At 46.9% G+C, this 26,640-nt stretch overlaps 1 protein-coding gene across 2 annotated transcripts in view; it reads left to right on the forward strand.

Annotated features, from left to right (window-relative positions):
* PDPR (pyruvate dehydrogenase phosphatase regulatory subunit) overlaps positions 1–26,640 on the forward strand; it is an 811,642-nt gene that overhangs the window by 640,311 nt on the left and 144,691 nt on the right. For both annotated transcript variants that reach the window (XM_086945269.1, XM_086945270.1), the window contains exons 11-12: positions 14,961–15,116; positions 15,221–15,354. In XM_086945269.1, coding sequence (XP_086801395.1) covers positions 14,961–15,116; positions 15,221–15,354 — 290 coding nt within the window. The remainder of the gene's footprint in view (positions 1–14,960; positions 15,117–15,220; positions 15,355–26,640) is intronic.

Raw genomic sequence — 26,640 nt, forward strand, 5'->3', positions numbered from 1 at the left:
CCTGCACCCTATGAGCTGTAGTCCAAGTCCACAATGCAAACAAAAGGCGGTAACAACTACCAGGTGGTGTGTGGACTGGGAGTAGAGGTACCGAAGATCTTGTGATTCCACCATGCTGTGGACAGGTGTATAGTAGTAGAGCTCACTAATGCAAGGTATTAGTCGCATATAGTGGACGACGCCAGGTTGCGGCCGCCACAGCGGGATCCCAGGCGTTTGTTGCCCTCGTGTAAGTTGAACCCTCCAGTGCCTGTGACATATGTATGGATGCCAGAGGTGGGGGTCCGTGTGCAGGTTCATTCGCCCGGTGTCAGAGGGCAATTATCCCGGGGATGGCCCGCATCCGTGCGTGTGGTATGTTATGGCATGTCATGGCGACAGAGGTGCAATGAGTCTACAGGTACATGTAATTCCGCGACATTGTCACAGCGTGTAGAGTGTCTCCGTCAGCAACAATAAAGGGCTCGTCAGGGAACGTGACCAGTAAAGAAACAAGTATCGGAACCAACACAGTGGTGAAAGAACTAGGGAAGGGAGGGGAAAAAACAAGTGCTTCCATCGGCGCGTTAGGGGGGGGGTAGTTGCAGCTTTGGCGAGGGGTCTTCGGTTCCGGGGCGGGGTGCGGCGGGACGGTTACTGAGGTGTGGGGGGGTCCGAGTGGATGCGCACGCGCAATGTCTCCAGAGTGCAGCTATTAGACCTGGCACCTTGGCGTGAGTTTCCCTTCCACTTTTTGCTGATGTGCCTCAGATGTTTTTGCTGTTTTGCTGGTGTCCGCCGCTCAGGGCACTGCGCCACGGCCAGTCCGTGCCGCAGTGCAAGTGCTCCCTATGTAAAATGTAACTGTGATTGATGTTCCTGATTGGTTCATTGGATTTACTGTCAGTCCCCAGTAAAGTGCACCAGGAGTGCCAGGGCGTGTAAATGCCAATACTGCTAGTGGGCCTGCAGCGCTGGTTGCCCCACCCACAGAAGCAGCCTTGTAAAAATGTGTCTAGGGTCTGCCATTGCAGAACCTGCGTGCAGTCTGGTACTGTCATGCTAGCTGGGCAAGTGCACACACTTGCCAGTCTCTAAACCTTCCCTTAACTTCATATTAGTCACCCCTATGGTAGGCCCTAGGGCAGGGTGCATTGTAAGTGTAAGGTAGGACAAGCCCTGATGTGTGTGGCATGTCCTAATAGTGAATCACAGCCAATTTCGTTTTTCACTATTGTAAGGCTACCTGCTCCCTTTAGGCCAAATGGGCTGCTGGAATTATTACACTCTATAATCCCAGCAGGCTCAGGGAACATGGTAGAGAGTCATGTTTAGTATGCCTGAACTCAGAATAATAAAATAATTCTTTTAGTAAAGTTTATTTTAATATCCTGTGTTTGCAAACGCTACTTTTAGAAAGTTAGCCTTTGCTTGCCTAACCATTTCAGCCCGCCTCTGCTTGGATGTGTATCTGAATGTCTGAGTTGTGTGAGTGACAGGGCTGGGGGATGACAGGTGGGTGGTGAATGCAAGGATTACACCTTAGTGGGAGGTAGGAGTGCCCCTGGACTCTTAATCAGGCTGTGCTCTGCCACCACAATGCTGGCTCCGCCCCCTGGGGAGCGACTGATGACTCAGCTGGCACCTGGCCCAGGAAGGGCGAAGCACTGTCAACAAGGTACTCCTGGCTGCCCCTGTCCACACAATGCTGGCTCCACCTCCTGTGGAGCGTCTGATGTGCCTGCCCCTCACACTGAAAGCAGAAGCCGGATTACACCCAACAAAGTGCTCAGAGACTGAATGAAGCTATGCAAAGGCCCCCCTGGCCTGAAAAGACCAAGGAAATGGTGTATAAAAGTAGGAGCCCTGCTCCTTGTAAATCAGAATCCTGTTTCCCCACGAAGAACCTCTGCCCGACTAGAAGGAGAAGAATACGCTGAAAGGACTGGCCTGCTGCTTGACTTGCTGAGAAAGGAGAGGAAGAAGACTTTAAACAGACTTTGCTGCTTTGTGCTAAGAAACATTCTCCAAGGGCTTGAATCAGCTTGCCCCCTGAACTGAACCCCAGGACCAGTGGGTTCTCCTGTGCTTTGGCTCGTCCCCTGCCTGCTTCAACGGAGCGCCTGAGCGCGATTTTGACCCCTCCCGCCGGAATTCCGGGGACATGAGTGGTCCACAGCCTGGACCCCCGCCCGTGCATGCCATTGCACCCGGCCGTCCCGCTTTTGCTCTGACCCCGGAGAGGCCGCACCGCAATGTGAAGGGAGCCCCCCTTGGTACTGTCGGTACTAAGGACTCCCGTGCTGTGCCTTGCCTCCCGGAGATCCTCCGCTAATCAGAAGGGATCCCGCTGCACAGAACCGACCGAGTTGCGCTGCTTGCGGCGACTATGCACAAACCAAGGAAGATACCAAGACCTTCGGAAAAGCTTCACAATGGGCTAGGGGCCCGCAACGTTGTTATTTACCCTTCCTCGCACCGGCCGCAACCGCCTCTGTGGAACCGTGAGTACCGGTGAGCGTCCTCAACCTAGTGCACCGGCCCTCCCAGTTCCCCGCCTCCCTACCTGACCGCACTGCAAGCTGCACTGCCGAGCCGGCTCGCGTCTAGCTCTGTCCCCGAGCCGGTGGGAAGAGCCGTACGCGGCGTCGGCGTGCTCACGCCGGATGCGTGAGCCGCGGTAGGGGCCGGGTCAGTTTCTTCACGGAGAGCGAGGGAAGCGCTGCGAAGCGCACCAGAGGCCCCGGGCGAGTCTGAGATCCCCCGAACTGGTGCGAAGAGGTGCTTGGGAAGCCTCTGAAATTAAGAGAACTGCAAAGAAGTAATTTTATAAGAGAACCCTTTGGAAAGCCAATTGAACTGAAAAAGAAACATTTAAACTGCAACAAAGAACACTTGCCTGTTTTATCATCTTGTGGCATAAAGAAAAACGTTATTTATGGTCTTGTACTAAGTCTGACTACATATATATATACTTTTACATAAAAGAATCATATTTTTATATATTCACAGCCTGGTGTCCATTTGTGGGGGGATTGGTACATGTTACTGTGTGTGTTATTACAAATGCTTAACTAACTAACGCCTGAAGAATAGCCTTGGCTGCTCACGCCACGCACCTAGAGGGTGAGCAAGGGTAATTCTAAGGGGTCATCCTTCGCCCTGACTTAGAGGAGCGGGTCCCTGCTTGTCACAAGTGAATACTTGCGCCAACCAGAGACCCCCAATTCTAACAGCAGCTATCGGAGGGATCCTTCTCCGAGGGATATGGTCAGAATCTATCGTGTGGGGGAAGCCATGTGGCACGTCAGGTACGTTGGTCTGTCGTCTGTGGCAGGGCGTGCGCTGTATGCGGGTAGGAGCGAGTGTATGAATGCGGAGTTGGCGCTGTGTAAGCATGTGTTACGTGGAAAAAGGGTAGAAGCGCCAGCAGCCACTGGGGCAGTGTGACAGTAAGGGGGTGGGAGAGGGGGCGAGTGTTGTGGCCTTTCGCAATGCCCCTCGTTGCTGCGGTGGATCAGGGTTGTGTCAGTTCAAGTTATCGCTTGTTCCTGACAGGCTTGTTGGAAGGACGTAAGGAGATCGTCCCAGAGCTGTGCAATGGGGAATTTCCGAAGTCTTGCTGTTTCCTCTCGGAGGAGCACCGTACCTTCTGCCCGTGCCCAATTGATGAAGGATGTGTGGCAATGTCGGGTGTGTGTGGGGGGGGCTGGTATTGGCCTTCCAAAGTTTGGTAAGCAAGCGCTTAGCAGTGATTAGACCCATATCCCAGAATCTCGCCTGTACCTTGTTGAGCTTCGTGCGCTTGTAAAGCCCTAAAATACAGGCTTCCCACGTCCGTGGTACATGTTCTTCAGTGCACTGTGTGAGTAATGTTGTGACCTCATCCCAGTATGTTTGTATGGCAGGGCAGTGCCAGAGCATGTGCAGGAGATCTGCCCCTATCAAAGAACATCGTTGGCAGGTAGTGTCAGTGGCCGAGAAGTATCTGTTTATTTTGTCGGGTGTAAGGTAGGCTCGGTGTAAAATATAGAATTGGATAAGTTTGAAACGGGGGTTGCGTGGGATATTAGTCGGCCCAACTAGTATCATCGCCCACTCTTTGTCAGTCCAATACCTCCCTCTGTCTATCGCCCACTTCTCTCTGAGTGGCAGTGTGGAGGGATGCGTGTGTAGCAGTAGGGCCTGTGCTAGCCAATGTATGACATGTGAGCCGTTGCCCATGACATGCAGATACTGCATAAAATAGTGCATCGGCAGTTCCTCCGATATATCTCCCCAAGAGGCGGTTAGTGTATGGAGAAGGGATGCGTGTAATAGGAACTGTCCAGCAGGGAGATCCGCAAAAGAAAGCAGCGCGCCATCTGCTTAGAGGTCGCCCAGTGTTTCCACCCCAGCACGCGTCCAGCTGGCCAAGAGGGCCTCTGTCAGTGTTCCCGCCGTTCCGGGAGTACCCAGGAGTGGGAGTATCGGGCATATGGCTTCGTGGCACAGGTAAGCCGCAGGCATCGCAGAAAGCATCTGCGTGCCACCGCTAGGTGTAGTTGTGAGGGACAGGGGGAGCCGGTCATAGGATGGAACAGTGTGTATACTTGCGTCCGGGTCCAAACAGTAGTATCCGAGGCAGTGTCCCCCAGGTTCTTGTCGCAGAGCCATCCCGACACCCATTGCAACTGCGCCGCTAGGTAGTATAGCTCCATGTTGGGAACCTCCAGGCCTCCTGATTCAGTGGTCCTGTACAGTTTGGTCAGCGCCACTCTGGGTCGGCCCGCATTCCAGACAAGGCTATGAAGCAGGACCTCCAGTTCCCGGAACACTTTGTTGGGTACGTACGTCGGAATGTTGGCAAAGTAGTACAGTAGCCTTGGCAGGACTATCATCTTGGTCAGTGCCACACGACTAGGCACATTTAGGGGCAGGGTCTTCCAGAAGCCAATTTGGGCACGGATGGAGGCAATCGCCCGTAGCAGGTTCCCCTCTAGGACGTCTGCCGGGGCCCGGTAAACACAAATTCCCAGATAACGGAACATGGTGGGGTACCATTGCAGCCTCTCTCCACCGATGCGGGTGTCACTTTCAGGCGTCTCCGGACTGAAGGAATAGGCTCCCAAATTGGATCAATTGACCCGCAGTCCTGACATGCCTTCGAAGGTCCGGAAAATATCTGTGAGAGATTCCGGGACACTGGTCAGATCTTTGACGTACAATAGCAGGTCGTCTGCGTATAGGTTGATCACAAATGGAGTCCATCTGCCATTGGGATCCCCCACTCCTGTCCCTGGGCCCTGAGGATCGTGGCCAGGGGCTCCATGGCCAATGTGAACAGCAGGGGTGACAGGGGGCAGCCCTGCCTGGTTCTCCTCCGTACGCAGATGGCGTCGGATAATAATTGACCGGTGCGGACTTGGACCGTAGGCCTGCAGTACAGCAGATTGACCATAGTCTCGTAGCCGTCTCCCAGTTTGTATTTCTCCATTACCGCCTTCAGATACGGCCACTCAACAGAATCGAACACCTTTTCGAGGTCCAACACCAGGCACCCCGCTCGTGGCCAGTGTCGAACAGCATATTCCTGCACCCGGAACAGGCAATGGATATTATAAGAGGTGTGGCGCGCTGGAACAAAGCCGTTCTGGTCATGGTGCACTAGTAGGGGAACCAGGGGGGCCAGTCTCCGAGCCAGAGTGGAGGCCAGTATTTTATAATCTGTATTCAGGAGGGCTAGGGGGCGATAAGAGCCCACCCGTGTGGCATCCCTGCCGGGCTTAGGGATGGAGATCAGATTGGCTTTGTTTAGTGTAGGAGGGAGAGAGGAGTCTTCCGCGGCCGCGGTGTACATTTTCAGAAGTTCCGGAATAAGGACGTCCGAACCAGCCTTGTAAAATTCGGCCGGTAGCCCATCAGGGCCAGGGGATTTACCGTTGGATAAGTTCAATATGGCTTCACGTAGCTCCTCAGGCTCGAGCAAGGCCCCCAGGTCGTCCTGCTGTGCAGCGGTGAGCTGCGGCATCTGGAGGGGGGAGAGGTATTCCATTACCTCGGGCGGGGATCGCGAAGCCGGGAGCGATAGAGGGCGTTGTAGTGAGACGAAAAGGCCTCATGGATGTGGCTCTGGGAGTATATTAGTCCCTTTCCGTCAACATGCAACGCCGTCACTGGAGCCGTTCGGTGTTCTTGCGAAATCAACCAGGCCAATAATTTGCCGGGCCTATCACTTAAGTGATGCGTTCGCGCCGAGTGCGCAGCATAGTTGAGGTTGCGCAGCTGCTCCACGAGGCGCACATGTTCCGCGTGGGCCTCCGTCAGCAGTGCCATCAGCCGCTTCCTGTTCCCGATCAAGCAGGTCAGTCTCCAGTCGCGTTAAGTCGCCCTCCAGATGACGTCTCATGTGTCCCTTTGTTCCCAAACAGTGGCCCCGAATCACGACTTTAAAGGTGTCCCACTCAACCTGGGGATAGGATGCCGTGCCAGAGTTCTCCTTAAAGTATTGGGCAGTTTGCGCGAGAAGGGAGTCGCGGAAAGCCGCATCTAGTAGTAGTGCCGGCTGGAGTCGTCAGGTAGGGATGGGTGGGTGTGGGCGCTCCCAGGTTATAGTCAGGAAGTGTGGGTTGTGGTCCGAGTGTGTGCGCCCCATGTATCGCGTGTCTGTGACAAGTGGGAGAAGCTCGGCGGACACCATGAATCTGCCCAAACGTACGTGTAAGTTGTGCGCGCCCGAGTAATAGGAGTACACTCGCGTTGCAGGGTTGTGCGAACGCCAAGCGTCATGGAGATCCCACTGTGCGGCCCATCCAAGCAGTGCCCTCGTGGCACCATGTGTTGGTGCGCCAGCTGGGGGTGGGGAGGAGCGGTCTAGTGTCGTATCTAATACGCAATTGTAATCACCCCCCAGTATCCACGCGGCTGCATGCCAGGTCGCCATCGTCACAGAGAGGCGCGCCAGGAAACCACCCTGATCAGTGTTTGGGGAATAGACGGAGACATATACCACCTGCTGCCCATCCAGCCTTTCCTGTGCCACCACGAATCTGCCTTCGGGGTCTATATGGGTGTCTGTGATTGCCCAGGGGGCCCCAGAATGGATCCATATTAGGGCGCCGCGTGCATATGAAGAGTAGTCTGTGGCATAGAGCTGCCCACGCCACTTGCGATGCAGCACTCGTACCTCCATCCTGTTCAGATGGGTCTCTTGGAGCAGCGCTACATTTATCCTGTGGCGTTTTAAATATGAGTAGATCTGATACCGCCTAGTCGGTGTGTGCATGCCCCTGACATTCCAGGTACATATCCGGATTTCAGCCATAGTCTCTGCTCATGGAAGTCCCACACATGCCTGCCAGATCCTGTCCTTCAGACCTGGCTCCCCGCCAGCCCCTCAATCCCATCCCCGCCCTCAGACCATTTCTAGCTGCTAGCACATTTTGCAATGACCCCTCTGGGTGCAGAAGGGTAGGAAAGAAAGGGAGCACAAAAAGCCAAAAAAAGGCAACATGATAAACAATGCCAAAAGGTCGGCTGCACAACATGCCGCCGTCCAAACACTCAAATGAGCTAAAGTAAACTATACAGTTCTAGGGGGTGGTAAGTGGCTTATACAACAAGAAATCGTGTGTCAGTGTTGTTAATGAGAGAAGTGCCACCTCTCCCGGGCTAGCAAGGAGTGGCCGTGTCGGTCTGGCAGACCCACAAGTCCACCCGCCCTGTTTGCTTCTAATAAGGCCCACGATGTCAGAGAGTGGGGGAAGGGCTCCCATAGGGTCCCCATCTCCGGAGATGCCAGTACAGAGGTCCTCGGTAGGTATATGGCTACAGCCAAGATGTCGGGCCTGTCAAGGTGGCAAACAGGGTCGTGTGTATATGAGAAACTGTTACTCACTGCGTCCTGATAGTTCTCGACTCCTCAGGGCAGGGGAATCCCCGCTCCAGACAGTTCTGTAGTTCGCTCACCTCAGGGCAAGTCAGGGTGACAGCTGCATAGCCATTCCAGTCCCGCATCGCGGAGGAGAAAGTCTCTTGGGTCTCTCTCAGCCGAGAAGGCCCACTGTCTGTGGTGTGACATCAGGGAGGTCCGCAGAGTGCTGGGAATCCGGTAGGCCGTAGATCGCCTCATCGTCATTCGGGAATGTGGTCGGGCTGGCATTCGGGGCAGAGGATGGGGCCGGATAATTGCTGATCTCTGTAACCCTGCGGAGCGCATCCTGTTCCTGTAGGATCAGGTCCGTAGGTGGAGAGCGGTGCGGCATTTCCTGGGCGCGGGTGGGTGTAGGTGTTCTGCACCTGCGGCGTCGCCTCGATCCGCGTGTGCGCGAGGTCGTAGTGGTTCCATGCGCCTTCCTAGGCGTCTCAGTTACTCCTCCATCAAGCCAGGCCTCCACCTCTTCAGGGCTGGTGAAAAAGTGTGTTTTGTCCTGTGCCACCACCCTCGGCTTTGCGGGGAAGAGCAGCGAGTATTTGAGGTCCGCCTGCCGCAGTCGTCTCTTCAGTGCCAGGAAAGAATGGCGTTGTCTCTGTACCTGCACGGTGTAGTCCGGGAAAAACATCACTGTGGCGTTATCTATCTGGATGTCACCAAGCTTCCTAGCTTCCCGCAGGATCGTGTTGCGGTCTCTGTAGTTCAGAACACGAAAGATGAGAGGTCTGGGGTTGGAGCCAGGGGGGAGGGGCCTTGTGAGCACCCGGTGAGCAGGTTCCACCACAAAGTGAGGCGACCGTGTGTCCTCAGGTAGCAGGTCGCGTAGCCAGTCTTCTACCCGCTGAGTGGGATCCATCCCTTCCCATTTCTCCGGGATGCCTACGAGCCGAATGTTGTTTCTCCGTGCCCGTCCTTCCACGTCCTCTGCACGCTCTTCTAAAAATTCCACTCTGTTGAGCAGATCGCGGATGTGCTTGTCCGCTTGGTTAACCGTAGGTTCCAGCGCCGCCACCGCCCCCTCCAAGGTTGTAGTGCGATCTTGAAGTTTCTTGTGATCGGCTTTGAGGTGAGTCAGGTTGATCGCCACACTGTCTATCTTGGTCTCAAAAGAGGTGCGGGTCTGCTGCATGGATTCTTCCAGCCGCTCCATGACGGCTAACACATTGTCCAGCTTGGACGTCACCAGCTCTGCATCCATCTTGGACGCCGCCTCGGAAAGTTTCCCCTTCGGGATCGTGCCTCCGGTTCCGGTCCGTGTCTTCACCCCTCCAGACATGGGCCAGGCGTGGCAACTGTGCTCGTCTTGCACGCCCGTGTGACAGCCTAAAGCCTTGCTCCAAGTGGTAGGTACGCAGTATACCAGGAAGCCAGCCGTCCCCAGTACAGTCCAAACTGAAGGAGGGGGCAGTTGCAGTGGCACTTCTCAGCTTGTGTAGTACCGCGGCTGCGAAGTCGTCGCAAGCATCAGCAGGCACCCGTAGATGGTCAGGCAAGTAGGGTAAGTGGCGAGGGTGTCCTGTAATAGCCTTCAGGGGGCGTCTCAGAGCGGAGCCTCAACTTTCAGACGCTCAAACTTGTGGTGGGTCAGAGGTCGTAGATATGGGCCGGGTGTATAAGGGCGTTTGTACACCGGCGTCAGGCAGCGTCCAGGCAGCAGGTCCAGTAACAAAAGTTCCAACAGGGCGCACAGCCAGGCAGAGTATCGTCGTCGCAGGCGTGGGGGCAGCGAGGGTGCCGGCTCCCCGCGATGCCATCCGATGATGACGGATGGTGGGCAGGGTCTCCCTCGTCAACCACGGCCCCCCTAGCGTCTTGGGTCACTGCGCCGTGTGTCGCCGGTCTCACTGTACCCTCGTGTTGGCCTGGGTGGGGGTAAAAGGGGCGCGTGGTACCGTCTCCCTGATGTAGCGCGTTCCGGGCGGCTCAACTGCAGGGGCCCACTGGCCTTCTCTGGCGCTGCCGCGCAGCGTCCGTAGTCAAGGTGTATCACCCACACCATGCCTCAGGACGGAGATGTCGCAGCTGTTGGGGGGTCAGCAGAGAGGGGGGGGGTATCTCACAGTCTCGGCCCCCAGGTCGTGCAAGGCCCAATGAGGATGTGAGTAGGCCGCGTTCCCAGGCCTAGCGTCCCAGTCGACAGGTCCCAGGAGGTAATATATGTGGGGGTGCCGCCGCCCGTGTTCAGGCCGCGCTCCCCCGCAGTCACTCACCGGCGATTTCCAGGCAGCACCTCAGCGTAGTCAGATGTCGCCTCCGGTGGACCGCCGGTGCAGTCGCGCTGGTCTTTGCCTCTCACTTCGCCGCACCGCCCAGCTCTTCAAATGGCGGCCCCGCTTGGGGTCCCAGCTTCCCGCGGCTCTCCACCACAGTCATCGGCAGGGGGCTGCAGGCGGGGAGGGCTTAGTGACGTGTCAGTGGTCCGGCCGGCAGCGCAGTTGGACGCGCAGTCTCCACTCGCAGGCCTCACGAGGTCCGGCCAGGCAGCGCATAGGCCGCAAAGTCAGGCCCAGTCACAGCGCTAGAGCCCCGGCGTCGCGTGTTCGAGGACCCCAGGGGCGTCGCAACAATGCCGGCAACCGCTTCCCAGTGTGTGCCTGTGCGGGCCCCGGTGTCCGATCTGCCCCGCAGTCGGTCAGTGGATGGGCGGGGGTCTGATGCGGGTCCGCCAGCAGTTTGCGGCTGATTCAGGAGAACTGGGTCGGAGAAGCGGCCCGGGAGAGGGGAGCTCAAGCAGGAGCTCTACCCAAGCACGTCTTCCTGCATTGCGCTCCAAGCCACGCCCCGAGGGCCCTCTAACATGGGAAGAAAAGCAAACTGCTATAAAAGATTTGCCCTTGGGTAAAGCAGTAGGAGTGGACAAGATCCCGCTAGAGTTCTACAAAGTCTTTTCCTTGCAGTTAGGGTCGAACTTGATGCATACTTTTCTGCAGATGTTACACATCTGAGCCTAGTTTTCGGCAAGTTAATCTCTTCAAGACAACATGGGATTACACTCGGAGAGGGGACTACCCTCGCCACGTCATCACGCTCTTTAATGCCTCTGCTGTTTCTGGGAACCCCATGGCCTTGATTTTATTAGATGCAGAAAAGGCATTCAAAAGGGTTTCCTATAAGTACTTATGGAGAATCATGGGTCAATTTGGACTAAGGCCCGGATTTATTAAGGCAGTGAGAGCAGTTTACCATAGACCTATTGCTAGACTGCAACTGATGGATGGCTATTCGGGAAATTAAAATCCAAAGAGGCACCAGACAGGGGTGGCTTGTTCTCCCATGATCTTTACAATTTATATTAACTTCTTTATAAGGGAGTTAGATATGACTCATTTGATCGCACCTATGCAGTTTCATGGCAGGGACACGAACATCCTTGCCTGTGCGGATGATGTCGCTGTAGTTGCACCCAGCCCCGGGACTGCACTGACTGAAATTGAAAAGGAGTCTCAGGCCTTCGGGAGCCTTTACGGGAATTTGCTTAATCAAAACAAAATCCAAATAGTTATTAGCAGGTATGCTCATTTCAGGGATGAACAGGTAGTGAAGAAAGCTGCGTATCTAGGGGTTACTGTGGCAGCTGAGGCAGATCAAGTAGTGAAAATCAACCTAGCCCCCTTCATTGGGAAGGCATGAAGAGACTTGCATAGAATGGACAATTTAAACCTCTCTATATTTGGACACAGCAATGTTGTCAAGATGATTTTCTTACCTAAGGTTCTATATTTGTTCTGGGTTATTCCTCTTGAATTTAATAATCTTTGGTGTAAGGCCATGAACTATATAGTTACGTGACTTATCTGGGCGTATTAAAAAAAAACAGAAGGGCCCTCAAACGTTTAACTCTTCCTAGAGACAGAGGGGCATGGGCTGTACCGGATTTCAAACTTTACTACTGGGCAGCGGCTTTCCAATATAAGTGCTCACTAATTGGTGAGCAGAGGGCAGATGGATGGGCAGATGAAATCCCTCATATTTTTGAAATTCTTGCTGGGGAAAGAAGTTAGAGGCAGTTTTTCTGTAGCAGATTGAACCCAGTTAATTTAAAAAGGTTCAGTTTAAGATCTTGCAGGTAGCTTTCATGATTTGGTCCTTACTCCGAAAGCAATTAGAACTAGGGTGGCTTAACCACTATACCCATTACAAAGAAACCCACATTCCCCGGCATTTTGTGGGACTCTTTGGTATTGGGTTGGGAGAACTGCAGGTTCAAGAGATAAGGCAATATTTTCACTAAAGAGGGTATAATATCTTTTTGAAGAATCGTGTTCTAATTTTGCGAACACCCAAAAGGATTTTTTTTTTTAATACCTCTAAATCCAAGATTTTCTATCTAGGAAGGTGTTGGGGGGCACTGGGCTATCAGTGCACTATTAGCCAGCTCTACAAAGTTTTGATCTCCTTCTCACAAGATGATATTGAGAAGTGACAGAATAAGCTGGGGACCTCAGATTATTCCTTCTTGGAATCGTTGTAGTTAGCTCGAACTTTATTACTCTCAACTAATCTACCAGTTCAACATTATCAACCTATTTAAGATTTTTACTACACACCAGGGAAAATCGCCAGGTAGGGGGTGTTGGTATTTCTTGCCCATGCTGTCAACATACAGAGGCTGATTTAATACATATGTTCTGTAGTTGCCCCATATTAGAACCATTTAGGAGTGAGATTACTAGGGTCTTTCAAACCAGTTTAAGAATTAAAATTACCCGATCTCCTCAACTCATTCTCCTGGGAGTACACTGTTATGTAGTTCCTGGGTCTTTCTATCTGTTTACAATATTGGCTATTGAGGTGGCCCACCTGTGTATTGCTTCGGCTTGGCTTGACAGCACCCCTCCCCTGACACTCCACCAATGGCTTGTATGCCTTTTAGTAATATATCATCTGGAAATGTCTCTCTACTCAAAAAGAGGCAAAAAGGATAAATTAAAGAGGAAACTGATTTGGGCACCTATCTTAGATTGGTGCTGTAATCAATCTCAGGACCCAACCCCCTGCTGAACATCATTATCAGTATGGGAAGTATTACCCTCGGGCATTGGTTTTAGTAGGGGTACAACAAAGCCTGAACAACCTTGCCTTATAAAGTGGGATACATTTCTGTATTTTATCACAGGCATTGGCAAGGATCATTGGCCTGTGAGGTTGGGCCGGTAGATATTTGGGAGAATATCAGTGGGCATCTCCTTGCTCTTTAAGATTGGGTGGTGTAGCTTGTTAATTTGGAAGGGGTCTCCGAATATTTGCTATCACTATGAATTCATAGAATGTTTTATTCAATAATACCAATTGAGTAAATGAGTGGCACGTACGCTCTTTATGGTACGGGTGGCCTAAAGCTTATGGTTTCATGGGAGAGAGTGTAATGAGCGATTATTATTTTTAAGGGTAACACTTACTTGATCCTCAGGCACTGTATGCACTTTCTCTCTGATAAGATGTATTGCATAATCTTATTTGCCATGAACTGAGATTCCTCTGTATGATGAGAGCCTTTACAGATTCACCTTCCTTACTTTTATTATTGTTTCCCTCAGTATAATTCAGTATCTTACAGTGGTACTATCCTCTTGTGTTGTTTTTCTGTTTAAAAAATCACAGTTAAATATTTTGTTTTTAAAAAGGAAACTAGGAGAGTCATTGGGAACAACCAACAGTTCTGCACGCATCATGTTGCCTGACCTGCGTTTGTTGGTGGAGAAATAAAGCTTGAAAAGGAGAATTGCACTATGCCTGCCATTTAATTTCCAGACTTAAAGTCAAAGAGAATTTGTTTTTCTTATTTCTTATTTTTTAGAAATACTGATGGTCTACTGATCAAAAAAGTAGACAAGTCCCCCCTCCGCATTAATACCTGGCGAATGATGCACATGCTTTATAATATCTATTACTTTGTAAGCGTAAGAGAGATCTGCTTTTCTCATCCAAAGTCCAATCCTCTTCTCATAGTAGATGTGTCTCTTTTTCAAAATTAAAAGCTTGCATTTGAGTGTTCCCATTTCCTCAGTTTCCAATCCTTTTCACAGAGCTGATAAATCTCTTTAGTAAAATTAAAAGCTTGCATTTTGAGTGTTTCCATTTCCTCCATTCTGAAGGCCTAAACTGTAGTATTCTGTCCATAGCTGGATGTCACTTAGCTTTGATTGTGTTTAGTATTAAATTTGTGTTTTGTATCTAGTTCTGGCTGATTGTGTCCCAGGGGTTAAGGAGCTACTGTGCTCCAAATTCTCATTTAATATATAAAGCCCACATAGTGACGCCACGGTTTTATGCGTTTGTCCTACACTTTGAGAATTTAAACATATGTTTGAGAAGGTCTGAGTTCACTCTTTGACTTCTGCTTACAAATGGGGAACAATCCTGGAATGTGTGCTAAATTACACACAGCCTGATTACTAAGCCAAGTCAAGACAATGCAGTGACCAACTTGACATTATTTAGTTTCTGGTTTAATCTAGATTGCTGAAAAATATTTTATAACTCCATGTGATAATTAGATTGTTAGACTTTGCTTTTTTAGAAGATACGTAAATCAATGCAAGTGATATCTGATTGTTTATCCATGAGCCCTGTTTGTGTTCATTAAGACATTTTAGTTTTTTTGTGACAGTATGTACAGTCATGCTTGTATACTAGCATTGTTAAAACCGATCTGCATGCCTTACTTCGATGCTATATGCTCGCGATTAATAAACTTGTGGATATTTTGCTAGTTGTCCTTAACAGAAACAAAGCTTTTTAATTCCAAACCTTGGGGTACCCCCTATGGAGAACTTTAAGCCCCACATATCAATGGCAGTTTGTTTTACCAGCCTTTCTTAGTGCATGGAGGAGGAAAAGTATGGTGTGGGGGGTATGCAAGAGAGACTTTGCTGGTGTTACCAGTTACCCCTGTAGGAATCCTCTATTCTTCTTGTGTGAGCTTGAAGTTATACTCACTACAACAGAATGGAACTGTAGAATACTGATCATTGATATTGTACAACACTTTTCAAATATGAGAACCAAATGTGTAAATCAAATTAAACTGAAATGATATTGCTTTAAATGGGTTCCTGCTTTTTTCCAGCTCTTATCTATGATCTTAAGGTTCCACGGTGGGACTTTCAGACTGGACGACAGTTGCGTACCTCACCTTTGTATGACAGGTTGGATGCCCAAGGAGCCCGTTGGATGGAGAAGCATGGCTTTGAGAGAGCTAAACTCTTTGTTCCGCCTGGGAAAGGTCAGCATTCCTGTCACTGTTAGTGATGGGCCATTAACGGTCAAAATTTATTTTTCTTGTCTTTGTTTCTTAATTTGATGATCCCTTTATTGTTCATCCTTTAGATCTCCTGGCTTTGGACCAGAGCAAGACCTTCTATAAGCCTGACTGGTTTGACATTGTAGGGTCTGAAGTAAAGTGCTGCAAGGAGGCTGTATGTGTCATCGACATGTCATCCTTCACCAAGTTTGAGATTAGTGTAAGTTTTCCATTCAGTTCCTATTTTGTACCATATAGTCTCAATTTATCTGAGTATTTATCTAGTTTTATGAAATTCTCCTGTGTCTGATTTCATTGTAGGGCCATTGAGTTCACTGCCTCATTAAGTATTTTATGGGCCAGAAAGGATTGCAAATCATGTTATTTATTAACCTGAGCATGATTGTCGGGTGATCTGTGGGAAACATATTATGCTTTTTCTCTTACACTACCTTCAACTCGCAGAAGACTGAGCAGCCACTACTCAGCCAGCCAATACTTCCTCTGTAAGGTACTTTTTGGGTATACACAGGGTGTAACTACAAAAGTAAGAGACCGTTCCGATGGTCATTCAGTTTTCACATTAGATATAACTAATTTCAGGACTTCAACTTGATCCAGCTCAGATCTCCATTCTTACCTGGAAACTGCTTACAATTCCTCCAAACCCATTGCAGCAATAAAACAATCTTCCACACCCTCACACATATCATCATGATTACCTTTTGTAGCTGGAAACCTCAACAAAAAATCTGCCCAAATATTCTTAGCCCCTTTGATGTTTTATATGTCTATAGGTGTTCGGTCGTTTTATCTTTTCTCCCGAAAGGATTGCAACTGATGGTTTGTGATCAGTAGCCATCCTAAACTTGCTTCCACAAACATATGATTTGAATTTTTGAATAGCCCCCCCAACAAGCTAATAAGTCTTTTTCAATTGTAGAATAAGGAATGTCTAAATCTCTAAATACACAAGAGGCATAACAAACTGTGTTTTCATCATTCCCACTGAATTGTGTAAGAATGGCACCTAATCCAACATTGGATGCATCAACTGTGATACAGCATTGCAAACTTGGATCAAATGGCTTTAACACTTTTGAGTTGGTTAATTCATTCTTAGCCCACTCAGATCACTCTTGACATGCAATGTCCCTCTTGAACATTGCATTTTTCTTCAACAGCACAGTCAATGGTTTGATCTGAGAAGCGTAGACCGGGATAAAACAAAAATAGAATTCACACATACCTCTCAAACTTTTCAACGAGAACTGTCCTTCGGTGGTCTTTCATCTATGTTGCCATTAACTAATCCTGGTCTTGACTCAATGCCATCACCTCAAACCACCTGCCCCTAATACTCTACTCTGGACTTGGCAATGTCACATTTCTCAAACTTCAGTAGCACTCCAATTTCTTGTAAAATAAACAATACCTTGTCTAAAGTGGCATCATGCTCCTCCTGCATACTGAAATGCGACGACCCTTTTTATGTACCTTAAAAGCTGGTACATGATCCTCTAAACAACATATGCAGCGGAATCTAAACCAAAAGGCATCAAGCAATACTGAAATGTTCCTATCTGTCAAATTTCTTGATTCAGCTTACCACCAGCTGTTACGCGGAAGCTGAATCGAGTTTTGAAAAACAATTCGACCCTGCCTCCATGCTGAAAAAGTTAGTGATCCTAGGAAGGGGTAGTGAATCAACCCAAATAGTGCCGTCTAAACTTCACCAATCAATGCAAACCCTTAGTTCACCATTTTTGTTCTGAGCCTCACCAGTGGAGATAACCATAATGACTCTATGGGTTTGATTATCCCACTGTCACACAATTTCCTCAGCTCTTTCTCTGGATCCTCCCTGATGGAAAATGGAACATTTCGCATCTTGTGCTTAATAGGGATAGCGTTCTGCTTGACCTTAATCGTATGCTTTAATACTGCCCAATTTTTCTGAGAAATGTTTGGAAATTTTATTGTGATGTCATTCGCTATGTCTTCTGTGATAACTGATACTTGTTCCTTTCCAATCTTTCAGTCCCTTGAAAACCAACACACCCTGACAAATCAATCTGTCGCCCTTCATATGAGACCGGAGCTTGTTCTGGCAGGTCCAAATGTCTACTATGGCACCATTCATCAAAAACTTCTTGGGTAATCAGTGTGATTTGGCACCGGAATCAACTAAAAGTCTGAGTGATTTATTACCTACTGTCACCTCTTCATACAGATCAAAACAATCTAAAGGTTCTCCTGTACTGACATCCTCCCCCACCATCAATGCAATATCCTGGAGATCATTCTGAATTTTTCCTAGCTGTGTATCGCACTCAACATCTTACAAGTTTGCTACAACACTGGTACTTGCCTCTGTATGATACTCTAGACTGGCAAACCTTCTCAAAATGGTCTGATTTGCCATTCTTCCTGCAAACAAAACTTTTGGCTGCACATTATTTACCTGACTTAAAATGTGGTATATTTCTACATCTAAAGCAAACATTTGGCTGCCTAGAAAAAAACTTTCGACGTTCTTTCGGGTACTCTGTTCCTCTGACCTCCTGTTTTAATATTTTAATAGTTTGTAAAGCTCTCGCTTACTGATGCTGCTATTGTCGTGATGTTTTTAAAAAAAATACTTTTAAGCTCGCTTACCACTGAATTTACTTGTACTGTGTCCTCATTTTATATCTGCTGTGACAACCTCGCATTTCACCTGCTATTTGGATCTTTACTTGGCTTCCCCGGTCCGCTGTGGTTTGTACCGATTGTTGCAGAGGGAAGATCAGTTATTACCCACACTTCCGGGGCCTCATTTCCGCCCCGGTTGACGCTCTAGCTGGCGCTCTAGTCATCAAGGTGCACCTACTTAAGTTGAAAACAATAATTGGAAGGTGCACTCTTTCGGAGTCAAGCAGCGTGAATGGTAATTCCAAAATTGTCCTTTTATTCAGTAAATCTCTTAAAACTGGCACACAGCCAACGCGTCTCATTCCCAAATCTGTGCCAGAGAGAACTTCGTCAGGGCTCAAAGGAGCAGATAATTGTCATATGCTCTGTGGCACTGCAATGTACCTCCCTCTCTATCTGATGTTTAAAGAATCTAGCCAATCCAGTTAAAATAAACGTAGGAAGGCCCGGTATCATAAATGGCATCAAAATGTATTCCTAGTTTCTTCAACCGTGGTGAGATGACACATAGTTGTCAAAACTCACCATTCCAAGTATAGTACACGTCGGAAGGTCCGATATCCCAAATAGCATCAAAATGTATTCCCTTTTTCCTTCAAAAGTGGTGACACATAGTTGTCAAAACTTCAACACGGGAGGATGTACCGTGCGTGGCATAATAACCTGCTGCCGGGTAGTAGTGTGCATAATAAATTGTTATAACATAACAAACATCTTGAAGCCTCTTCATTTACTGACTTCTCTTTCGGTGTACTTTTATTTTTTAGATGAACATTACCAACAACCTCTGTCTTTTCTTCAAGTTCTTTAACAGACAACCTAGATCTTTCAATGCATTTAGAAATACATAAAGGTTCCTCCAGGGACGGATTGGTCAATGACAAGAGCTTTTGCTAAATAGCTTTTTTAGTATAGTATAGTGACAGATGATTTGATCACGTACTAGCTGATCTGTATTGTTTTGAAAATTACAGTCTGAAACTAAACGTCGATGCAGATACATGTGTGTTGACTCCCTCTCCATTCAGCTGCTTCCTCATTAAGAACTTAAGTCGATGTACTGGTTTGGACTTTAAAGTGTTTTTCCAACTTCCTGATTGCTTATGTGAATTCATCCACTGGTCCTTCATCTTGAAAAACTACAATATCTGGAAGATGTTTTAAAATAGAACGGCCTTCAAAACCATTTAAGCATAGAAGTAGGATTAGTTTCCTTTCTGGAGAAACCTTGAAGATATATTTGGAACGTGTCAAACCAGTTTTCCCAGGATCCCGGTGATACGCCTGGACCATATAAAAATGGAGGTGGTTGATTAACCGACTACTTGTTATAATAAATAAATTACTGTTTTATCAGAAATGATCTCCACCAGACACCACCGCCTCTTTTACAATTGGAAAAAATGTTTTACAAATTTGAAAAAGCACAATGAGGTAACGCTTAGAAGTAGTATCACTGTTGAATGAATTAATGTGTCAACATTTGAAAGGGAAATGCAACACTCTCAGTACTGGAGGAAAGACTGTGTGTATCACTGAATTCAATGATACACCACAGTTTTGTTAAAAGAATTGAGTGTATTACTGCCGGCTTTAAGGTAAGGGTCGAACGGTTGAAGATACTAAAATTCTGGAAAGCCCAAAAGTGAGTGTATCACTGTGAATTCAACAATACGCTTGAATACAGTTAGTCCAAGTGAGTGAATCACGGAATTTAAAGATGAGTGTATCACTCTGGCGGTAATCGTGTTACAAGTGTATTTTCCGTTGCTACCCCTGGTTGGATGCCACTGACAGTGTTAAATCCATGCACAATTATATTCTGGTTTGTACAGAAAGTGTTTACTGGATATCAACTGGATGTTGAGGCAGACACATAATGATGTGTGCAGACTATTGACATAGATGAAATATCCACAAACCATGCTTCTCTTGGTATGCCCCTGTACCAGCATACAGCAAAATACTAAAAACTCTGATAGGTTATTTCAATATGACCGCCATATGAGAATATTCATTTTTTAGGTTTGGTTCAGTATAATGAATTGCTTTGATAAAGATGGTCGCATGCATATAGCACACTAGTTTTTACTATGTGCCTTTTGAATGTGATGCAAATGATACTGAAAGGCTTCCCTTTACATGTGCACAATGAAGCTGTAGCAATTAATATTCCTCTACCTAAGATGGCTGTCAGACCAACACCATGGAATAGAAAGAAACTATAAATAGGTAAGAACCCTCATCCTCCCAAACTGTCTGCAATTAATTACACAATACAGGTTTAATCTATCTTTTCAAATCCCATTATATTTCATGAGGTTGCGTGGCCCATAGTATATCACTTCAGAGTGTGAGGTCAACACTCTGGTAAATCAGTGTGATCAGCACATTTCTGGGATATATGTTGGTAAATTCAACTATTGTTAATGACTGGCTTGTAAACAGTTCCTTAACCTTATTTATTTATTTATTTATTTATTTATTTATTTTTACAACTTATAAAGCGCAAGCAAATGCCCGTAGGCGTCTTGGCGCTATGATTTCCTACAACAATTTAAGGACCTGCGGGTTGACACTGGGTTATAAAGTTATTGATTAAACAACCATGTCTTCAACAGTTTCCTAAACTGCAAAAGGCTGGGGCTGGTTCTGATGAGGTGCAAGTGAAACAACTGATAAAGACGTATGTAATGACATAGAGAACTGCTCTTGATGGGGAATAGTTGAATGCTATTTTTTTTTTAAACAGCAAGGAAGTGAATATAAACAGTGCATGGATCATTTCTTTAGAGCTATTCTGAATGAAGACCCCACCCTTCCAGGAATTAAAGGAGTGCATAGAACTTAACAAAAAGGAAGTAAGCAGAGACTTCTGGGTGTTATTTGAAAATGTCTTCCTACACCCTTAAGGAGAGAATTTTGAAAGATGTTAGGCAAAAAGGATAAGTACACTTTTTGGACAGCAGAATCTCTATATTTCAATACTTGAGTGCATCCCCTCCAAGCAAGCAGAGACAGTTAAGATTCATCAATTCTACACTGCAGGAGGCATTTGAGACCTGATACAGACAGATCTGTCTGATAGGCCATCAGTTTAAATGGGAAGGCAGCAAAACAGTTACATCATCAGTGGAAGTGGAGAGAGATCTGATGGATTTACATATAGAACATGATACAGAGCAATTTTTGATTAATTTAATAATCATCTTCCAAAAAAAGCAAGCATGGAGGATGTATTTTACAATATTGAGAGGTAGAAATATGAAGGGGCATCCACTGACACCAGATGATTCCTGAAAATGTTATCTTTGTCATCTTTGTATTGCTATTGAACATACAAGTCAATGCTGCAGATAATTGGACTTTCTCAAGACTTACCTGTGGTTGAGTGGGTCTATTTCATAGAATTGAACAATAAACAAATTAGGATTATCTTTGAATCATGGAAGGCACAACATCCAAACCAGAAGAAGAGGGATGTACCCAATAATGCTGGAGAGGTTGGTGCAGAAGTGCAAACAGGACATGATTTGAGAGCGGTATTACTAGAAATGTCCCGATTAAATAATATCCACAGTGTCAGCTTAGTGGAGTCTGTAGTGAAAGAGAGAATTAAAGTGCTTCTGGAACAGTTGCTGTCATATCTGCTAGGTGGAGGTGCTATCTTCAAGATGTACATAGTAGAGGAAGCCCATAGGTCCCATGGTACTAGACCACCTCCAGGGGCCTGCCTTGCCCACTGATTGTCAGGCTACCCAGTTATTGTGAGGGGGATATGATCCTGCAACTTGCAAGAGAGAAAGTAGTGTTGAAATCTGGAGGCGATAAGATCCCCACTTAGCTAGACTTCTGTCTGAAAGTGCAGGATGCTCAGGACACCTTTTTTAAGGTGAAAAAGATGCTGCAACTAGTGGAAATCCTATTTGCCTGCTGAGACATTTATAAAAAAAATCCCTCTCATCCTTGTTCTTATTTGGCCTCATTTAACCCACAGAGGCCAGACTGGTGCTGTCTTACATAGGAAATCAAAAGGTAAATGTTATTGTGATAACGGAATTCTTATTCGGACAAGGCTGGGCCAGCACTCACTTTGTCTCCTTCAATGCTGACTCTCAGAGGAGTGAGAGGTGATTGCAGTATTAGTACACAAATGTATGTAATGTAAGTGCAAACAAGGTTTTGACGACCCTAATAGTAGATGCATTATACTTCAGGGCACAAGGTATGATCTACTTTTGACAATATTTAATATATATGGGCCTAAAAAGGACTGTTTTTATGAAGTGCAAAATATATGCTAGCAAAGTAGGGTCATTCAAATATTATGGGAGGAGCCATTAACTGGATTCAATATTCTCCTCTGGATTAGTTCCATATGATGGAGAGATGCCTCCCTGCCCCCTGCAGGTGTAGTTTTGGAGATTATTGCAGTCTTGAACCTGGAAGATGTATGGAGGATCAGGCATGGGGCAGAGGAGAACCTGTTATTATTACTACACTGTTCATGACGTGTTCTCAAAGAATGATCACTGGCCAGCATCTAGATATGTGATACCATGCATGGAAAAGGTGCAGTATTTCCCACATAATCTTTCCTGCAATGGTCACAGTACAAATTATGATATCCCTCCCACTCCACAGAAAGTTATAGACGTTTGTAAGTTTACCTGCAGAGGTGCTCCAAGACTCATTACAACACGAAACACTGACAGACATAAATTAATTCTTTCAAGTTGGCACTGGGTTCAGGCTTAGGCATCTCACAGTGAAGGAGGCCTTCAAGGTCTTCATCAGAAGGATGTGTATTACGACCTAGGCCAGGGTGCTCGGATCTATCGGAAGGAGGTTAGACAATTTGGAAACCAAGCTTAGAGAGTTGGAGGGACAATATGCAAGCACAAGAGAGGGTGTTACTTTGACATAGATTAATGCAACTCTAGAAGAATTCAGGGGACTGGCTGGAGTGGAGGATAGCTTCCTGTGCAAATGTGAAGACAATTAAGTTTGGAGATGGAGAACAAACTGGGCAAATGTTGGTATGGCTTCTACTGTCCCTTTCTTTTGCTCAGTACATTGCTGCATCAAAGACAAAAATTGTGGCAACAGTTGTCAGAGCGAATGTATCATAGAGCCTTTTACTATTGTGTGTCTGTTTATGTTCCACACTTGGTGCCAGATCCAGAGAGTATCAGACAGTATCTAGAGTATGTAGGTCTGGTATGGCTGGGTAAGAGAAAACAGCAAGCTTGTAGCAGGCCAATACAACTAGCTGAGGTATACCTGGCCATAGATAACTTGATTGACCCGGGCAGCCTGACGCAGAGTTTTATAAAGCATACAATTTGGTATTAAGTCCACATTTAATGATGCTATACAAAGACATGCATACTACCACAATCCACACGAGAGTTAATTGCTATAATGTTGCTAAAACCAGTCCGATATATATTACCTTGTTGATTGTGTAGATTATCTCAAAGGCAATATGTAAATTTGTACTCAAAACACCCAGTAATATAGCAATAACACCATAAATGACCACACCAGCTTAAGAAAAATAAAGATAAAGATAAAGTATCTTTATCTAAACTCAACAAGACCAAAACGACAAAAATCCAACATACAGTTAATAAGATATGACTTTAGAACAGTTATTTCGAAAATATAGCTTGTAGAAAACAAATCGCTCCACCTGGGGCTATTGTAACGTCATGATAGAATATAAATCCAAAGTACGGTGCCGACCACGAGGAGCGCACCGTCTGGCACGGATCCCCAAACAAACGGTACTTCGGAATGGAAGTCTATGATGAGGCACGGCGTCGTGGAAGTGAGGCGCCGAGGTAGAGCCCGGCTCTCTGGGTGCCACAAGGGAGGTGAGGCGTCGTGTCCACAAGGAGGCAACGAGTCGTGTCCAGGACAGGGGATAACTGTTTCGTCGGCTGTGAGGCGTCGGTTCCGGTGACGATGCAAAGTCGGCAAGTTTGTGGAGTCACCCTTGGCGGTTATTGGCACCCCGGTAACAGAATGCTGGTGATGACTGAGTCGGTGCTGGCGCTGGCGTCGGGCATGCCCAATAACTATAGGCTTTGAAGGGCGTTGGAGCTGTGGTACAAGGGGAGCGGTGCGTTATTCACTGTACGAGCCGGGCCTCGGTTCAGGTCATGGCGTCACAGCGGCGTTGCTGACCGCATCTGAGACAGGTTTTCTTGCTTCTCTTTGGTTTCTTCCAGCTCCCAACAGCAAGAACATCCTCCAGAGGCACAAAACTGGAGTAGGTACACTTGTAAGATGTCACAAAGTATTTCCTATTCTATACTAAGGGGCATATAGCCTTTCAATAGTGAAAAACAAAACTGGCAGTATTTCACTATCGTGACCTGTCACACACACAAGTACATGTCCTACCTTTCACCTACACCCTACCCCATCCATGGGGGTACCTTGGGCCTACCATAGGGGTGGCTTAAATGTAGGAAAAGAGAAGGTTAGGGCCTGGCAAGTGGAAACACGGGCCAGGTCAACATGGCAGTTAACAAACTGTGCACAGACAATGCAGTGGCAGGTCTGAGATACCTTTTCAGGGCTACTGATGTGGGTGGCACGATCAGTGCTGCTGGCCCATTTGATCTACAGACCCTGGCACACTCAGTGTACTTTACTAAGGACTTACCAGTAAATCAAAAATGCCAATCAGGGAGTTTCAATTGTAATAAGAATTTACATAGAGAGCACTTGCACTTTGACACTGATCAGCAGAAGCAAAGTGCCTAAAGCATTTAATCTAGCAAAAGTGAAATCCCGCACAGCATCAAAAATACAGGCGGTAGGCAAAAAGTCAGGGGAAACCACGCCAAAGATGTCAAGTCTAATACTTCAATAGTAAGATATTGATATACATTGTGGCCTTAAGAGTAACATTACTCATGAGCCATATGACGCTTCCTGACCATGCAGTCTTTAACCCGTTAAGTGCTGCCTCGGTGCATTGGCCGACGGCAGCACTACCTCCCCAGTGCTGCGCACGACCATTGGACGTCCATTCAGCACTAGTTCCAATGGACAGCGCAGCACTGGGGAGGAATGTTTAATAGCATCTATGAGGTTATTCCCAGGAGAGTAGCATCAAACAATTTACATAAGTTGGTTGCCATTTGCACCAAATCAACCCAGATCTCCCATCTGTCTGTGTTTCTAGATGCTGAGAAGACATTTGATTCCCTGGAGTGCCCGTTTTTATGCACATTATTTGAAGAATGGGTTAGGGATAGACTTTCTACACCTAGAGAATGTTTTATACATGAAATTCACTCCATTGATGACAATTTGTCACGCTTGATGGTTATTGTTAGGAGAAAGTGGCACGAGTGCCTCCTTTACCAACTTCTTTTTGCTTTAGCAATGGAGGCATAAACTATGTGGGCTTCATACTCATAGGGGAAAAGGGTTCTCCACCCTTTACCTCCTGATCACCATATACACTGACACAAACTGTTTTCCTTGAAACATCTGGAGATCACTCGCTTACAGTAATTTGCGAAGTTATAAGATTTTGACCACATTCTGGAGTATCCATTAACTGGTACAAGTTTTTCCCTTCGACTGCAGTGACAACACCGAATAGCCGCTCAGATTGTGTATGGACTCTTTCCTTCTTGGGAATAGAGATCCATAAAATGTGTGAGTCTGTCTCCCTGACAACTATGATCCAGTGATGGACTGGTTGTGCATGCAAATAGACCGTGGATAAGAATACCTCTATTAATGGCTGGTTGCAACTCATCAGACATCTTGGATGGGAGCCGGCAACCAAGCATCCTCTAGTGAGAGCTTCCGCTTCCCTATGACAGGGAAGTTTTGCTGTGTCAGATCTAGCACATTACTTCTATGTGGCACAAGGCCATTTTGCAATTCATTGGTTCCACTCTATGCCATGGGCATCACATATAGTTGCTGAACATAGTATGTTTGCAGACAATTCTGGTTCTAGCCCAACTGTGAATTGGAGTACTATAATCCAGTAGGACCATGAACAGTGCTTTGTACAAACTAATGAGGCAGATTGGAAAAATGGTCTAAACTCCCATGGAGCGAGTGATAACATGGCCATTTCACTTACCAATTAAAAAGTGGTTGAACAATCCTCAACTAAGAAGGGGATGAATCTCAGGGGTAGGAGGTCACCTTTTATAGATGTTAATTTGAAGTGAAAGCGAATGCTTCTCCTTGGATATATTTACATACCTTAGGCAGTGGCATACATTACATTATAATTTCTCATGTTACCAGTAAAGCCCTAAGAAAATTAACTTCTAACAATGGAACAAGACCCAATGTGCAGAATTGGGTCACTAACTTATATAACATGAGTAATAACTCTAAAATTGATGTCCCTATAATAGCCAGAAGTAGATGGGAAGGGGACTTGGGGTCTGAGATTACCAGTGTTTGCTGGGCTGGACATTCTGCTGCAAGGACAATGTCGATATCCCCTTCACATATGCATAAATTGCTGCAATTCAAACACCTGCATTCTATATATTACACACTGGTTACTCTGCATAAATTTGACCCCTCATCTAGTCCTGCATGCCGTAGATGCCGTGCCTTGTAGGCTGACTTCTTGCATCTAACCTGGTACTGCCAACATGGTCAGGCATTTTGGGTAGTGGTGACGGCAGTGATCCCGGATACTGCTGGCTTGATGATAGAGACTTCCTTTTGTCATTGTTGCAGGGGTTTGCCAGACTGACTTCAATAATTATGAGTCCTACAGCTGCTGACCCATGAGGTATATAGTCCTTTCAGA

Source organism: Lissotriton vulgaris, chromosome 12 (assembly GCF_964263255.1).
Source record: "Lissotriton vulgaris chromosome 12, aLisVul1.2, whole genome shotgun sequence".
Classification (NCBI taxonomy): Eukaryota; Metazoa; Chordata; class Amphibia; order Caudata; family Salamandridae; genus Lissotriton; species Lissotriton vulgaris.